The 17,109-nt window shown below is 36.7% G+C and overlaps 1 protein-coding gene across 1 annotated transcript in view; it reads right to left on the reverse strand.

The window, feature by feature from the left end:
• Positions 1 to 17,109, reverse strand: part of LOC107592578 (arf-GAP with coiled-coil, ANK repeat and PH domain-containing protein 3-like) — a 51,768-nt gene that overhangs the window by 10,943 nt on the left and 23,716 nt on the right. Inside the window, exons 2-4 of the mRNA XM_016282108.1 lie at positions 6,754 to 6,811; positions 2,661 to 2,780; positions 2,510 to 2,563 (exon numbers count right to left, since the gene is read on the reverse strand). Of these exons, the coding sequence (XP_016137594.1) occupies positions 2,510 to 2,563; positions 2,661 to 2,780; positions 6,754 to 6,811 (232 nt within the window). The remainder of the gene's footprint in view (positions 1 to 2,509; positions 2,564 to 2,660; positions 2,781 to 6,753; positions 6,812 to 17,109) is intronic.

The following is a 17,109-nucleotide window of genomic DNA, read 5'->3' on the forward strand; positions in this document are numbered from 1 at the left end:
TTAAAAATATAGCGGAAAAAGAGAACATCAATGCAGAGAAGATCTGGTTTACATCAAAACCGAAACCAAGACGTTCACACAGAACGCATATTTTGCGCATTTTCTAGAGGGACATCTATCACCATTGCACTCGCGTCTCGCACAAAAGAGCCCTGTGTTCTAAACAGCCCTATGTCATGTTATCTTATGCTTTGAATAAACCTGCATTAGTAATATTTTGCTCGATGCGCCCTCTTGTGGCCTCAGGAGAGAAGCCAAAAGCTTTTCTTCACCCTGACTGAAATTATGCATTATGAATATAATTCGAATTTTGATAATATTCAAGTACAAAATGCGAATTTAGTTTTTCAGTCATTTTGACAGCCCTAGTCTGCAGCATATGACTATTGGATTAAGAAGTATAAGAGACAAAAACTCAAAGTGTCAATGAATCTTCATTTAAAAAAATAAATAAATCTGTCCAAGACCATCTAGATACATTGATTCACAGCATCCAGGGACTTGGAAGCGATGGGTGTCCTGGATTTATGAGGCAGGCAGATTAGATCCAGAGTAAAATGGCCAGACTTCAGATTTATAGAGTGGCAGGTTAACAGCTTTGACCCGAGAAAAACAGGAGAGGGCAGGAACAAGATAAGTGAACTGAAGTAATGTTCTTCACATTCACACAGGCTTCATCTGTCGTTCCTCCCATAGACAGACAGCTGTTCTGGGTGACACGGATGAACAGAGAACTGCTTACACTCCTGTGTAAGAATGTGTGTAACAATCAAGAAGCAGTGTTGTTATCGTTAACTAAAACTATAAGTATTCAAAATAGTTTCCGTTACTTTGTTAAAGCTGACATAAAATAAAAAATAAAATACAAATATTAGATGAAAAATTTTATGAAAATGAACAACTAACTGGAAAAAAATATATTTAAGTTGAAGTACTAAAATGACTCAAATTAAAACTGAAATAAAAAAGTTAAGCTAAATAGAAATTAAAAAACAAAAACTAATAAAAATGACAAAAGCACATAAAATTACTACAAGTAAAATTTAAATGAAAACTGAAAATTTTAAAATTAAAGCTAATTCAAAATATGAATTAATACTATAATAGTATAAATAATACTGAAACGAGACTGTCAGGCAGTAAGCGCCATGCTAAACAAAATTAACTTCACCTGGCACTTACTGCCTGTCAGAAATATTTCTTACCACAAAGAAATTGTATTTTTCATTATTAATTTTTTCAAATAATTTTAACACTTTTATTCAATTTTACAAGCTATTTTTATTATTTAACAAGATTTTAAAATCAGGAATAAGTCCAAAATAGTAAAATTAGTTTTTACTATTTAACTTAAAAAACAAACAAACAATTGTTTACATTAAAAAAACAGTACAAAAAAAAAAAGGAAATAATTAGACATAATAAAAATTAAATAATAGTCTTATATATTATATTATTATGTTCAAATTCCTAAAACTGCCAACTGGTGAGCCAATTTGACTTGCATTTGATACTAAATTTGTGATTGTTTTGTAATGCCACTTGTGTGAAGTGAAAGGTTTTCACCAACTTTCTTTTGAGGGTGTGACCTTGACGTTTTTCTGGTAAAGTCCAGGAATTCAGTGTTCACCACAGTCATGTCTCACAAAAACTGTTTATCACAAGAACAAACTGAGTCTAATTACCCATAAAAGCAGCGAGAATGTCAAAGAAACTAAAGGAACCGTCGACCTGTTTCTGTTCAAATGCTGCTGATGCTACAAGCAGAAAGAGATCAGCAGTCTTTGGCTGACAATGAAAAAGCCACAAGTCCTTTATTCCACAGCCCTGCTATTTCCTCTTTCTTTAAAAGTGAAGGTGGCTGCAGTAACAGCAGACTTGTTGAGCTTTGCACACCGATTGCCACTCTGTCTCTGTTTTCAATTACACCATCCTCAAGAACAGGAAAACACCCAAAAACTCGATGTACGATGACGTACTCAGTCTCAGATTAACCACTATATGTGATTAGTCACCCACTAGAATGAATGGTTTCACATGTACAAACCACTTTACATTGGTGCTCATGAGACCAACGCAAGTTCGAATCCAGCTTGCAACATTTCCGATTCCCATTTCATCTTTAGTTCCTAAACATTTCCTGTACTAGTTATACTTGCTTCTCATTGAATGTGGCAGAAAGGTCAAACATTTAAAAACTCAACACAGGCCTGTGCACTTTTATGATTCTGCAAATGGCTTTTGGGTGGCATGTGTGGGAAACAAATAAAAAAATCAACCACATATAATGTGAAACACCCCGTGTAAAGAGATCCATGTTCTCTGGGTTGAGTTACGCCCCATAGCACACGTAATCTGGTTTAATAATAAAAGCACCCATGAGAGAACTACAGGCCTCGCCAGGTTATGATAACACATGATGAATCATTATGGCCTCTGACTGAAACGTGTGCATGTGTGTTTTGTTGTGCATGTTGCCATGCAGAGCGAGTCTGAAAACGCGTCTTACCATGTGATAGTTGACGATTTCCTGAAGGCTCTCGCCACATTTTTCAAGACATTCCTGAAATGAAGCAAATAATTGAAAAATCAACACAGCTCATGAAGGTCTGACTATTACCCGAGTCATTTACAAAGAAACACTTGTCTGGGAAGCTTACCGAGATCATCTCCTCCTTTTTGCAGTGGTGAGACAAGTCTCGAATGCCGTTGATGAAGAGTTTATTGGCACTGATGTACGCACGACCTGCTTCGATCACACCGCTGCATAGCTTCACCAGCTGATGGACAGAAACAGAATATACAGGAATAGGATATATAACAAAAAACAAATGGTGGATGGGACTTGAGTTTATATATTGACTGCATTGTGATTTTTGGTCTTTTGATGAGAGAACAGGATTGCTTTACAGGCATCAAACGAAAACATTTATATATTTGTACATTAAGGAGCAATTAAAGAAAATAATGAAGTTAAAGGAGTAGTTCACTTCTAGAATAAAAAAATTCCTGATGATTTACTCAAGATGTTCATGTTTTTCTGTCTTCTTCAGTCGCAAAGAAATTAAGGTTTTTGAGGAAAACACTCCAGGATTTTTCTCTATATAATGGACTTTGATGGGACCCAACGGACTGAAGGTCAAATTGCAGTTTCAATGCAGCTTTAAAGGGCTCTACACAATCCCAGCCGAGGAATAAGGGTCTTATCTAGCGAAACGATCAGTCATTTTCTAAAAAAAAGAAAAAATGTATATACTTTTTGACCACAAATGCTCTTCTTGCACTAGCTCAGCTTCACCCATTACGTAATCACGTTGGAAAGGCCACGCTTGACGTAGGCGGAAGTACCGACCCAGTGTTTACAAAGCGAACGTGCAAAGAAAGTCAAAAACAACGATATCGGACGATTTTGAAGTTGGAGGAGAAAATGAGATTGAGTGACCTTTTTTAACCAGAGTAAACGGATTTACCACTCGTGACTTTTCCAACGTGATTACGTCATGCATGAATCACGCGCATCATGGAGCTAGTGCAAGATGAGCATTTGTGGTTAAAGTATATAAAAAATTTTTTAAGTCTCCATGAACTCAAAATTAAAGTTTTTTGGGTGTTAGTATCAATATGTTAGTCTTAAGGTTATCTATAAGGCAGTGTGCTCCAAAACAGTGACAAAATTCGCATTTAGAAGATATAAGCATTCAAAGCTTGCAGTTCGTCACTTCCGCCAAAACGGCTCAACGATTTTTTTTGACGTCACATCGTACTTCAGCTTCTCATCAAAATTTCTGTCCAATCAAATGCTCTTTAGTATCCGAAGCGCCCACCCCCTGCACTATAAAATAGACACTGAAGCCGCCGCTGAAATCGGTCACTTGTCCACAGAATGAGTATTTTCTGTACAGTGAATGGCACGTAATGCACTATATAGGGGACAGGGAACGATTCAAACAGTGTAACTATGCTTTCCATTGAGGAAAAAAAGAAGTCTAGTTTTGTGCCGTGTCACGCTAACCACACTCTGCTCCGGTCCAGAGACACGATAGCACGGAGCGGATCACATGCGCGAGTCGGCGCAGACAACTAAATGTATCGGGGCTATTTGAATTCTACACAGAATGCTATATTTTATAGCAATATGGATGAGATTGTGGCTTGCATACCCTGTCAAATGTGGCTTTACGGAGCTCAACGGCTCTGAACGGCTCTAGCCCAAGCTGTGATATAAACGAACGCTATTGGCTATTGTAAAAAGGGTGCTTGATATGTCCCGCCCTGTCTTCCCGTTTCAGTTAAAATGACGTCAACACGAGTAACGCTGCGTGTTTCTAAGCATTTCAGGGGACCTTTAAGAAAATGACAGATCGTTTTGCTAGATAAGACCCTTATTCCTCGGCTGGGATCGTGTAGAGCCCTTTGAAGCTGCACTGAAACTTCATTTTTAACCTTCAGTCTGTTGGCTCCCATTGAAGTCCATTATATAGAGAAAAATCTTGGAATGTTTTCCTCAAAAACCTTAATTTCTTTGCGACTGAAGACAGGACATGAACATCTTGGATGACATGGGGGTGAGTAAATTATCAGGAAATTGTTATTCTCGAAGTGAACTAATCCTTTAATAATATCATCATGCAAGGCCAAACATAACAAATATCTGCTCTATTGGCTGCAGACAAGCTGTTGTTCTCATTGATTGTGTTTTGGGATGAAGCCAGAGTACAACCAACCAATTTAAGTTTTTGTCTAAAACAATTAGGGCTGCAAGAGAAGTCGCATTTTAATCACGATCACGATTTCTGCTTCTCTCAATTTCTTAAGCATAATCCTCTACAATATTTGTCCACTGGTTGTTGATCCTGAAAACAAGCTTTTCTCTTAAATCGATACATTTTCTGCCCAATAGTTTACTTAATCTTCCCAACCTAGAAACCATGCTCTTTCTTATAGAAAAATGCTGATAAGGTGAAAAGATCTCTACTGAGATATTGTTTTTCAAATAAAAATGTAATACAAGCCAGTCTGTTTTCTTTCACATGGTCGTTTGCGCTGTTTGCTGTAACTGAGCAAATCATGCGAGCTTTCGTATTTGACGTTCTCAAATAATTCTGATGAAATGTAAAAAATCTTTTTAAAATGACAATACTAATAATTAATAACCATGATTATATTTTTTGAGCAAAATAATTTTGATTAACCACTTAACCTTTACAGTTCAGGCCTAAAAACAATATCAAAAAAAGTCTAATGGAGCCCACAGAAGTCAAAAAGGCTAAGCATGATTTGTTTGATGTGCTTTTTGTCATCCTCTATATTGTTATGCTATGCTTCCTCATTAAATGCTAATGCTATGCTATCCTAATGCTAGGCTGAATTCTTTCTTTTTTTAATGCTGCGTTCAAGGCCTCCTGGGACATTCGTACTTACGAGTTGACAAGTCGTAATTACGACGTCAGGTGCGTTCAAGTCAGTTTAGTCGGCACAAGATGGCGGTGTACCTTCTTTTAATAAATTACAAGAAAATACAACAGGGTCTGCATTTTTTTTACTTGGATTTCAGCTGCGTAACAAGAACATGACCAATTTAAGTTTATAGGACAACTAAACTATCAATTTAAACAAAAATTTACCGTCAACTACAGACGTTGCATCCATGGATTCCGCCATGTTTCTCATTGACACGCACCCAACTCGGAAACTTGGGGCTTAAAGAAAATTTCGAGTTTCCCACTCATAATAACAACATTGTGGTGGCGTTCATGTGTGTTCAACTCGTAAATACGATCTATCCGACATGACTTGAACGCACCATTAATATATATGTAAATGGACAATTACAAAATACACAATGAGCTAATGTTAAAATGGTCACGAGTAGCACATATGGCAGTGAAAATATATGTAAGTTTGCTCTGAATCAGCTTGTATGTGGCTAATGCTAATAAAAGAGAGATTTCAAAAAAAGTTCACCGACATGTTAACATTCCATGCAATTCTACAGCTCAAGAACCCAAATGTTGTTTTATTTTATTATTATTATTATTATTATTTACAATTTTAGCAGCAAATGAAGAGATAAAACTTTCGACTCTATCATGTTGTGCTTTATTCTCAGCGAATGCTAGCATGCTAAAAGCTGCTTTTTTTAAAAGAATTGCCTTCGTTTTAGCCGTCAAAGCAGCACCCTTTGTTATAAATGTAAAGCCTTCGACAATACATTTCAAGAATATTGATATGCTAGCTTAGCCAACGAAAGCTTAGCCTGTTTATTTGTTGAATATCTGTCTGTCAAAGGGCTGGGCGATCATGCATTTAGTTTGCGCTACCTTTAAAATGCTGGTGTATGTACGCACACAGGCATCTTAGCCTTGATTTTATTTGAGCATTTTACACTGATTTCATGCTAATTAAAAGTCTGTGCTTTTTCTTATGCAATGAACCTGCAATAATGAGCAGACATTGCCCTCGTATGTAGATTTGGAAGCTTCTGTTAACACGCTGTAGTATGACTGCAGTTCCCTGATGCAAATGTTCAGCATTCTAGTGCTAAATGGGTTCCTCTCTCCATTTCCCTTAATCCTGTATGGCGTACGAGCTGGGATTTAGCTCGGCGCACATTTGTTATGCTGCTTTATCTAGGCGCTAATGCGCTGGTGCTTAGTTAGCTGAGCACGAAGGCCTTAAAACCTACATCTCAATAAAACAGGCAAAGAAGACACTGATCAAATGAAATGAAGTTATGTCAAATAGAGTTCATACCTTATCCAACTTGGCTTCTATTTCCACAACATCAGTCTCGACTTCATCGATATTCGCCCTGCAGAGACACAAGAAAACACATTAGATAACAGATATATCATTTCTGATTGGTTATATCAGAGGACAAACAAAAACATTCACATTTTGGGATTATTGATTTATTTATTATTTCATTTTTACAGATATTGTGAATTCTTAATCCATAAATATTCAAGTTTTTAAGGAGTCACAACACTGATATTTTACAGACTAAACCATAAAAAGACCTTAATGAAGTTGTTTGTAATGAATTTCGCCATTTTTTAGCCAATATTTACTGAGGTGCATAAACTCAGATTAAAGAGGTTTGCAATCAATCAGTTATAAAAGAAATACAAAACCTGTTCTAATTGAAAGGAAACATGTTGATGAAAAAGACTGAATCCAATATTTGGTAATATAACATAAGAAATATATAAGAGATATTTTGTAGGCCAGCCATTTTTGACCAGGAGCACCAAAAGTGTAACATGGTGGGGGGGAAAAAACTTGCAAAAGTCCAAAAAAACTAAACAAAAAACAAATAAGTAAGTTTTTGTACCCTGTGAGAGAAAATACATTAAGTTTTAGTCCAATGCAAAAACACTTTTAATAGCATTTTCCGGAAAAATAAACTCCTCTCAGGGTCAAAATGACACATCACGAGGGTTTAAAACATGATTTTTTTTTTAAAAGAAATTTTTTTTCTTCGATATCATATCAGGACAGTCACATCTAATTGACATTGTTGACTATGTGCCACCCAAAATAATAGCAAAATACATTTCTGAATTTAGAAATAAAAAACTGAAACCAGCCCAAGATGGTCATAGCTGGTGTGCAGACTGGTTTTAGATGGGTTTTGACCACTTCTTTAGCTGGTCAGGCTGGTCAGAAAACCAGCTTGGCTAGGCTGGGAGACCAGCTAAAACCAGCTACTTCCAGCCCAAGCCAGCTAAGACCAGCCAACCAGCTTAGGCTGGTTTTAACTTTTTTTTTTTTCAGTAGGGCTAGAAGAGGTGTTTTCAAGTGATTATGTATTTGTAATGCACGGACAAAAAATAAGTCATGTCACTGAACCAGGAACTTTGCCTTGGCAAACACCAGCAAGTATCTGCCCTTAGTCATCCTCTACAGAGTGTATAGATGTGCACTCAGGTTGGATAGAGGCTTTTAAGCTTTATTTAGTGGATATGGCTGACTGCACAGGGATGTATCTCTTACTATGCTATCGCCCCTTTAACTTCAATGACCTGCAGTTGATCCCAGAGCTTTGTAGCCAATATAGATTGACAATAGAAAGACTGTATCAATTCACATCTTCACACCATCACTCTCTGCAGCAAGCGTGCTCTGTGATTAGGTTACACCTTTATGAACATCAATTTCATTAACACATGACGACATATCTAATCTCACACTATCTGAAAGTCTTCTTAATCCAGTTTAGATTCCAGCTAAAAGCTATTGCTCTTAGTCAGCTCACCACAGTTGGTGCGTATTTGAAGGAACACTGAGGTTTTCCCTCCACCGCTCATCCTCCCACACAGCACGCTCGGTTACTTAAGACTTGTCACATTAACTAACTCAAGCAGGGCCGCGAGGAGTCCATGCATGAAGCATATGTGTGTCTCTGCATGCACAGCCTTGCACATATATCTACTATATATCACACGGTAATCTTTCTATAGTATATATAGTATTTCTATAGTATTGTCACGTGTAGGAAAGGACGAGGAGAAACGAGGATCTAGATGCAGCTAATTTAACAGAAAAACAACAAGCATACACAAAAAAAAAGGCAGGGAACAAAGGAGAACGCAACAGCTTACAAGTAGTAAGACCATTGACTGACAAAGCACAAGAGAAACACTGCTATATATACACAGAGCTGAAAGAATGAGAAAATGAGTAACCGTGGTAACTAACAAGAAGATGGGAGTGGTCCAATGAGTCTCCATGGCAACAAACAAGAGAACAGAGCAGCAGGGAAACAACAGGGAAACAAGGCAACAATAAAACACAGAACTACAAACTAAAAGTCCAAGACGCAGGGAATATATGACAAGTACTGCCATCATTGTACTGCTACAGTACCTTTTTCAAATGAAATTCACCCAATGTTCAGTTAAAATCTATTTAATGACTGGTAAATTATATTTTAATCTTAAAAAATGAGGATCTGTGAGGAAGTATGAACAAAACACCTGGATAGGTCAAACCACATGACCATTTTGATGCTCCGATTTAAATTTCAGTAAATGTTGCTTTACTAGTCCACTATTTGTATAACAACACAACTCAAAATTTTGATTTGCTAAGCCACATTTGAAGCGGTTTACATTAATTCTAATGCAACAGTCAGGTTCTGGAAGTAAAACCCCCCCAAAACCTTTGAAAACATACCTGCTGTGAGGTATGAGGTTGTTAATCAATGGTATGTGTTTTTTTTTAAATAATCATGTTTAACAGATCAATTCCTGATGAAAAGCCACATTACTCATGATTCTGCAAAGAAATCTCCACCAATCGGAGAATCCCAACAAGCAAAATGCGCCAAAAAACACTACATATAACATATATAGATAAATTTAAGGGGGTCTGAATATTTTCCATACCCACTGTATATATATGATGCACTATGTACTCAACCGTGTAGTGAATGAATTAAGGTTATTTTGTCATTTATCATCATAGTCTTATAGCTCCTCCCCCTCCGCTACATAATTAAAGCTGTGCCAGTTGAGTGCAGGAGGTGTCCAACATTCCACTTTTCGTTTTTCCAATTAAGTGCACCATCCCATCATTTGAAGTGCACCTTTTTCTTTTCTGAATTCTCAGAATAGTGCATACGTTTGCGAATTGGCACACGCCTATCTTTATCTTTTTGTCTTATTTTTAAATGCTTTTTTGCGTCAAATCTAAGTTTGTAATGTTGTGGTTCACCTTGTGGCTAATGGCTTATAACTCTTTAATGAAGACTTTTTAAAAATCCCTATGGAAAAATGAATGGAAAAAATACTTGCAGAACAAGGCCACTAATACAAATGAACGGGCAATTTAGCACTTTGCTAATGTGTGTTGCTTTATTCCATGGTAAACAGATTACAGACTGATAAACTAGGCTGGAAGGAATCCAAGTCAGCATCTCCAACTACCGTATTGACCCGAATATAAGACGATGTTTTTTTCTTGGAAATACATCTGAAAAAACGCGGTCGTCTTATATTCAGGGTCTAGACTTTGACATGTCAATAATACACCCACAACAATAGGTGGTGCCAAATACGCATAAAATGAGTGTGCCATGAAATACATAATGTAATGCGTGTTGTAAAGATTGCGAGTTAAAAAAAATAAAAATAAAAAACCTTACTGCTGCATGAGTCGTGACTGTCACGTTAGCCTGATGGGACCAAACTCCCTTTGTGATTTTAAAACGTAAGACAGTACCCAGATTTGAAGACTACAATAAGATTTAACTTCTACTGTTAATAAGATTTTGGTAGGCTACTATTAGATGGATAGCCTAAATGTCCTAATTCAGATGGGATCCCTGTTTTTTTTTTTAAATGGTATATCAAAAAGTGTATATTTTTTAAATGTGATTGTTGGTACATTTGACCAGTTTTTACCATACTTTCAAAACAAAAATTAAAATAGGAAAAATATGCAATATGAAAATAATTGAAGACAAAATGTGTTTTACTGAGAAAAAACAAGATTTGGTTTTTAAAAAGCCTTTTTCCAAAAGGTACATCTGGAAAAAGGGGGGGTCGTCTTATATTCGGGCCAATACGGTAATGTTACAAGCACAATGTGATGAATTTCTGAGCTAAACAGCATTCAACAAAAACAATTTCAATTATCTACTAAGAACTGACTGGAGAATGGAATGGAATGGAGTCTCCCGAAACACTGTTGGGTCAAAATGGCAGAACAATTATGATGAAATGTAATAAAGACAAAACGGTAACACTTTACAATAAAGTTCCATTAGTTAATGTTAGTTAATGTATTAACTAACATGAACAATAAATGTATTACAGTATCTTTGTTAATGTTAGTTAATGTCGTTAACTAAACAGTCGTTCATTGTTAGCTAATTCACAGTGTATTGTTAATATATCATGTGTATTATAATTGCAAAGCTCACTCCACACAGACCATTTATTTGAAACAAAGATACAAAATGTCTCATTTAGACAATGTCACAGTTATGATGTCACATCCACCACAAGCAAATTACAATATGACTGTCCAAATTTACAAATCAGCCCCGATGAACAACAATTGTGTCGGTTCAGATGAGACGGGACACTTAACCCTGCGTTCTAAGCACTATATGGTCGGACAGATTGGCTCCGCCCCCTATCTCTGGGATGTGCCTTTTTGACACGAGTGAATCCGGACACTGATGTGATATGGTTTCATCTTAAGCTGGGCTGCGCAGCCTCCCACCCATCCATCCGAAAGCTATTCTTAGCCCCACTCAAGCATGTGTATGAGCACGCATGTGCGTAAGCATCACATGAATCTACGCTCATAACTCTCCGCCTGACATTTTAGATCAGCCCTGAGGTGAGACTCAGAGGCCTGGAGTTTTCTTCATTAAAAGAGCACTGTGGCCAAACCCACCACACATTATATACTGCATCTTTTTAGCTTCAGGGTACAATGATCTAAAGGAGACAAGTTAACAAAAGAAACCCTGATAACACTGGAAACACTGCTGAATGCAGATGGGTGTAAAATATGCATAACACTTTAAAGACAACATGAAATCACCCCTGAATTGATCCTTTTGACTTTTTTAAAGCTAATGTAATTTTTCCATGTTAAAATATTTTCTTCCATTTTAATATGAAGGTTGATTTTCTTGAAAATTTTAACGCTGTATCTTTTTAGCTCAAAACAGTATTAAAAAATGGCTTGCTTGCTTATTTAGTTATTTATTTATTTGTAGACAGTAAAGACATTTCTAATATGACTGCTGTTCTTTTGATCTCCATATTAATCAAATAATCCTAAAAAATAAAATGCATCACAGTTTCCACAAAAATATGAAGCAGCACAACTGTTTTCAACATTGATAATAATCAGAAATGTTTCTTTAGCAGCAAATCAGCATATTAGAATGATTTCTGAAGGATCATGTGATTGAAGACTGGAGTAATGATGCTGAAAATTCAGCTTTGCAATCAAAGGAAACATTTTTAAATGTAACATTTAATATTACATTTCCAATTTAATATAAAAAAAAATATTACATTGAATTGTATTGAATTGAATTTGAATTGTAACAATATTGTAACAATAACAATATGACTGTTTTTATTGTATTTTTAATCAAATAAATGCAGTTTTGGTGAGCATACGAGATGAACATTTTAATGATTCCAAATTTTTGAAATGATATACACATACACGCGCATACATATATATAATTGTGAAGTTAAAATTATAATTTTTTTATTATTTATTGTTCATTTAATTAGTTAGTATTACTTAAATAAATAACAGCAATAATAACTTTATATATAATCAAATATATTTAAATAATAGTAAAAATGGTGGCACATGTACTCACGGTTTATGACTGCTGGTTTATCATTTTCCCTGTTTTTTTATGACTCAATCAAACCTGATGAATAAAATCAAGTTCCCTCGACTAAATTCGACACGAGCATCTATAACAATTCTGAGTGTCCTTCTCTCTAGTGGAGCTGATGTCCTGTAGCTTCCCTGCTGGAATGTCTTTGCTCGTCTATAAATATCCTCTATTTCACAGACTCTTCAACTGATGTGGTGGAATTTGGAGGTTTTTGATTTGCTGAGAGAGAAACTGTAAACTTGACTTGCTGCCCCATGGCCAAGATAAGCAATTTTGGGGGGGAAATATCTTTTCATGATAAAAATATGACTGCAAAAGGGCACTTTAGTCATCTTATATATTGTTTGTCTTTCTTTAATGACTTCCCACAGAACTAACAGAGATTAATCACCCTAAGTCTCTCTTTTATTCAGCTAAAATCAGAGAGATCGTTCTTTATTTTCACTCTTACCACTCGGTTTGAATGATCTTGACTCTCACTGTCCAACACAAGCTGACTGTGAGTCATGTGACCTCTAAGAGCGTGAAACAGCCATGCACAGCTGCAACTCAGCTATAGATCTTCTATATATGAAGGATGCACTCAGATGTGGGAAATTATAGAGACACCTGCGCGTCTACTAAAATGCTACGCTGTCTTCGGAGTCTAAGCGCAGCTAAGCACATTCCCTGAGCTGCTTCCGCTCACAAAGCCTGGACTGTTAGCAAACAAACTCAATAGGCCAACACAGGGGCTGTTTTCATCCGCTGAATGACTGGAGTCTTCATGACCCACAGCAAACGGATCACTGAATATCAATCTGTGTCCACATGTATCCGCTATTTACAGGCTTTACTTTATACGCAACCAAAACAACAAATGTGAGGCGCTTTATCTGGGAAACTGAAAGAACAGAGGATCTTTTTTTCGAGTCGGAGACACAGACAAATTCGTTTGGTTTCATAACGAGAGGGAAGACTGGTTGGTTCGGGTCCACAATGCTTTAGCAAAATGTAGGATTTTGCGTGTTCACATTCTTGATTCAACATTTGCTCTAAATGACCAAATCAAAATGATTTCGGAGGATGTTTCATTTACGGAACGTGCATGAACGATTGCTTTTTTGAGAAACAGTTGATATTTAAATGACAAAAGCATGCAATATGTGTCCAGTTATAATTTTTTTTTAAATGTATGGCATTGCTCCATTCCTACACTGTAAAAAATGACAGTGAATTTAACGGTAAAAGACTGTAAAAATGCTACAGTAAAAACCTGTTAAATGGTTAACGGTAAATTCCCCTACTATATACGGTGAAAAACTGTATTGGACATTACATGTATTGGACATATATTTTACGGTAGTATACCGTTTTTGGAATTGAAAAATACCATATAATTTACAGTGAATAACCGTAAATTGACATTCCCAGAATTCCCTGCGTTACATTTCAAATTTGATGTTTTTTTGTTGAAATAACTATATTTCTTCTTAGTTTTTTCTTATCAGTTTTGTATATTAGGGTTGTGTGTTACACCTAAGAATGACAGCATTTTGTTCATTTTTTATTTTCCTGACAGTCAAACGAAGCTCATTAGTCGATCGTTAACCAGTAAGATTAGAATGTCTTTTTTTTTTTGCTTTTTATGCATGAATAGCAGCGTAAACAAGATCATGAGGATTCAATCGTCGCATCATGCACCTGCAGCGCTTCTGTGAAACATAAAAGTTATACAGTTTATTTTAAAAGGTCCGCTGTAAAATCAGCGTGCAGCGCCCAAACAAACATTATTGCGCATGTGAAGGATTTTACACGGATATTAGAACATGAGTGAAGTATAAAGCCATGTTTAGACTACATAATGAATAATAGTTATGCAAACAAATGTTACAAATATGGCAAAAATGGAAACATTTGGATTCTTGTGTTATGAGACAGACTCGTGAGCCCAATGCCGTTTCAGTTTTGCTTGACATTTGTATGCCGTTTATAATGAATGCCACTATAGCCTAATTTGTGTTTTATTTTATAGTTTAATATATAAATTTATAACTACTTATTTTTCGTTCTTGTTCTGAATACCGTTAACTTTAAAATATTTGTTGTAGAGTGAGGGGAACTAAATAGGCTGTTTATATTTACCAGTATTTTAATATACATATAAATTACAAATTAATGCAGCCTAATTGTTTGCAATTACAAGGTTAACGGGTGTTTTTGGAGTAAGATCAAGTTCTCTTTCATGAGATTACTTCCTCTTTTTGGCCGGGTTTCGTTTCTCCGTGTTGTAAACTCTTGGGGCGAGGCTTCTAAACCGGGGTGTTTTTAGTGGCGTGATATTCAAATGACGATTGTTTTCTGCCGCCACATTTATCAACGTGCGATCATTCGTACGATGAGATTGGCGGCATACGAATGTTTCATGAATCACACGTGAACTCTGTCGTAAGTAGATTTGTGCGCACGGATCTGTGCTCGTTTCTACGTTAGATTGATAAATGAGGCCCAAAGCCATTTTAATTTTAACTGTGATCAGCTGTGGTCATTTTGATTAGCTCAGCATGAAATGAGCTTTCCTGGAGCATTTCAGTTCTTGGTAGTGCAACTGAAGCAAACAATCAACTATGGGTGGCAACAAGGCATCTCCAGGATAAAGTTGTGGACAGACAAGTCCACAAAACCACACAGTATTGTTTACATGCTCGCTTATTGCGAGAAAGCTGCTTAAGATGCGAAAGTGGCATTCAGGTTTGTCATGCTCTTAACCCACACTTGAATGTAAAATGTTGCTTTTTGCAATAACTCTAATTTAAGAAATCTTAAGAGCATGTAAATTGGGTCCGTGAGTCATAACACCATGACATTTGCTGCGTCACATTGTGCGTAAGATCAAGGACTCTGCGGGTGGCCATGTAGACTCATTAGCATAAACCTCCACACGTCACTGGAGTTTGTTGGATCATCCTGGTATTACACTGCCTTTTAAATCAGAGAGCGTCATTGAGAGATACTGACAAGGGTCTCACCCTCCAAACCCACAGAGAGCGTGAGAGCCTCCCAGATCATGCCGTCATACTTCAACATGCTAACTGTAACATGAAGGTATGATCCCGTTTATCACCCCTTTAACTCGCTGCACTGGGAGAAGCACGTTAACAGCATTATAATGACTTTCAGATGGTGTAGAGCAGTGATGGGCAAACTTAGCCCTTCCAGGCCACTTTCCTGCAGAGATTTGATCCAACCCTGATAAAACTCACCTGCCTGTAGCTTTCTAGTAGTCTTGAAGACAATGATTAGCTGGTTCAGGTGTGTTTGATTAGAGTTGGAGCTAAACTCTGAAGGAAAGTGACCTGGAAGGGCCAAGTTTGCCCACCCCTGGTGTAGAGGAAGAGTCTTCAGCTGCACTGGATTACAGGATCAGATGCCGCCCATTAGCTGTAAAGCATCTGTTAGTGAGGGTGTGTGTAGCTGTCCTGTTTAATGGAGTGAGCTGTTCCCAATCCCCAAATCTTGGAACATGGGAAAATGGGCCACAGCAGTTGGAGAAAATCCAGAGTTGAGAACAAATGACAGTTGCCAGATGTTCCCATCTGTCTTAAGCAACATCTTCTGTAGACTAAGGTCCATGAGAGTCACTGTTGTGAGAATTATTGCCCTAGTCCACGTTGTGGAATTAGATCCAAACATCTGAACAGGTGAATGAGCAGATGAGAAGGTGGCAGAACCCTGAGGTGTTTAACCAAATAGTTCCCTCAGGAGCAGGACTGTTTGCTTGAGCGACAGTTCAGAGAAAAACCAACTCAAGTGCAAAGACCTCATTTGTGGTGAGAGAAAAACAAGTACTAAAAGTGTTGGCCAGGCTAGGTTTACTTTGGCCTCAATCTTTCCACTGCAAACTGCAGGGGAGCAAATGGCACCTTTTCCCTAAGTGAGCTAAAGACTTATGCCAAGTATTAGGCAACGTTATGTGGCTTAAAACCATTAAACATCTGCACAGAGTACTTGATCATTTCTGAAGCAAAAACACAGCATTCGTGTTTATAAAGCACTATATTTGTACTGTTTTATGGCTCTCCATTCCTGTTCCTTAATGTTCAAATATTACATTACTGTTTCACTACCTAAGCTAGTGTTGTGTACAGAGTATGCGTTGAACAAATAAGCATCATGCTTGTTTGGTCAAAATTAGTTTTGCTTCATACAATAATTTTAATTATGTTGTAACATCAAGATAGTCATATCACACTACACACAAGTCAAATATAATGGGGTCATTACAAATAAAAGTGTCCAAGAAAAAAAAAAATTCTTAGAAAAGCTTTTTGTTTGCATTCATTTTGGTTTCATATGGGTTTGAAAAACTTGTATTCAATTTTCAAGAAAAGTTTCAATGTGATTAGTCTAAGTATGTCATATGGTGTGACTATCAAGTAAAAAGTAATAACATATTTTCCCTACACCTTGAATGCATGTGAGTGTAAGCATCTTAATATTTGTTCTCCGAAAAGAAATTTCTCGAGGTAAAAAGTGTTTTTACAAAAATCATGGATTATTAATTCAAATATATCATATCAAGTTTTCGGGAGTCTCACCACATGACATAACATTTCACACCCTGAACGAACTTTGTCCTGTTATAAAAATGTCAATCTAGGGGTTCTATCTATATCATTTATTTTTTTCCTTTATATTGGTTGCACCATATGACTTTGTAGGTTGCACCACATGATTCTGATAAG

This window comes from Sinocyclocheilus grahami, unplaced genomic scaffold (genome assembly GCF_001515645.1).
Source record: "Sinocyclocheilus grahami isolate Dianchi unplaced genomic scaffold, SAMN03320097.WGS_v1.1 scaffold154.1, whole genome shotgun sequence".
Lineage (NCBI taxonomy): Eukaryota > Metazoa > Chordata > Actinopteri > Cypriniformes > Cyprinidae > Sinocyclocheilus > Sinocyclocheilus grahami.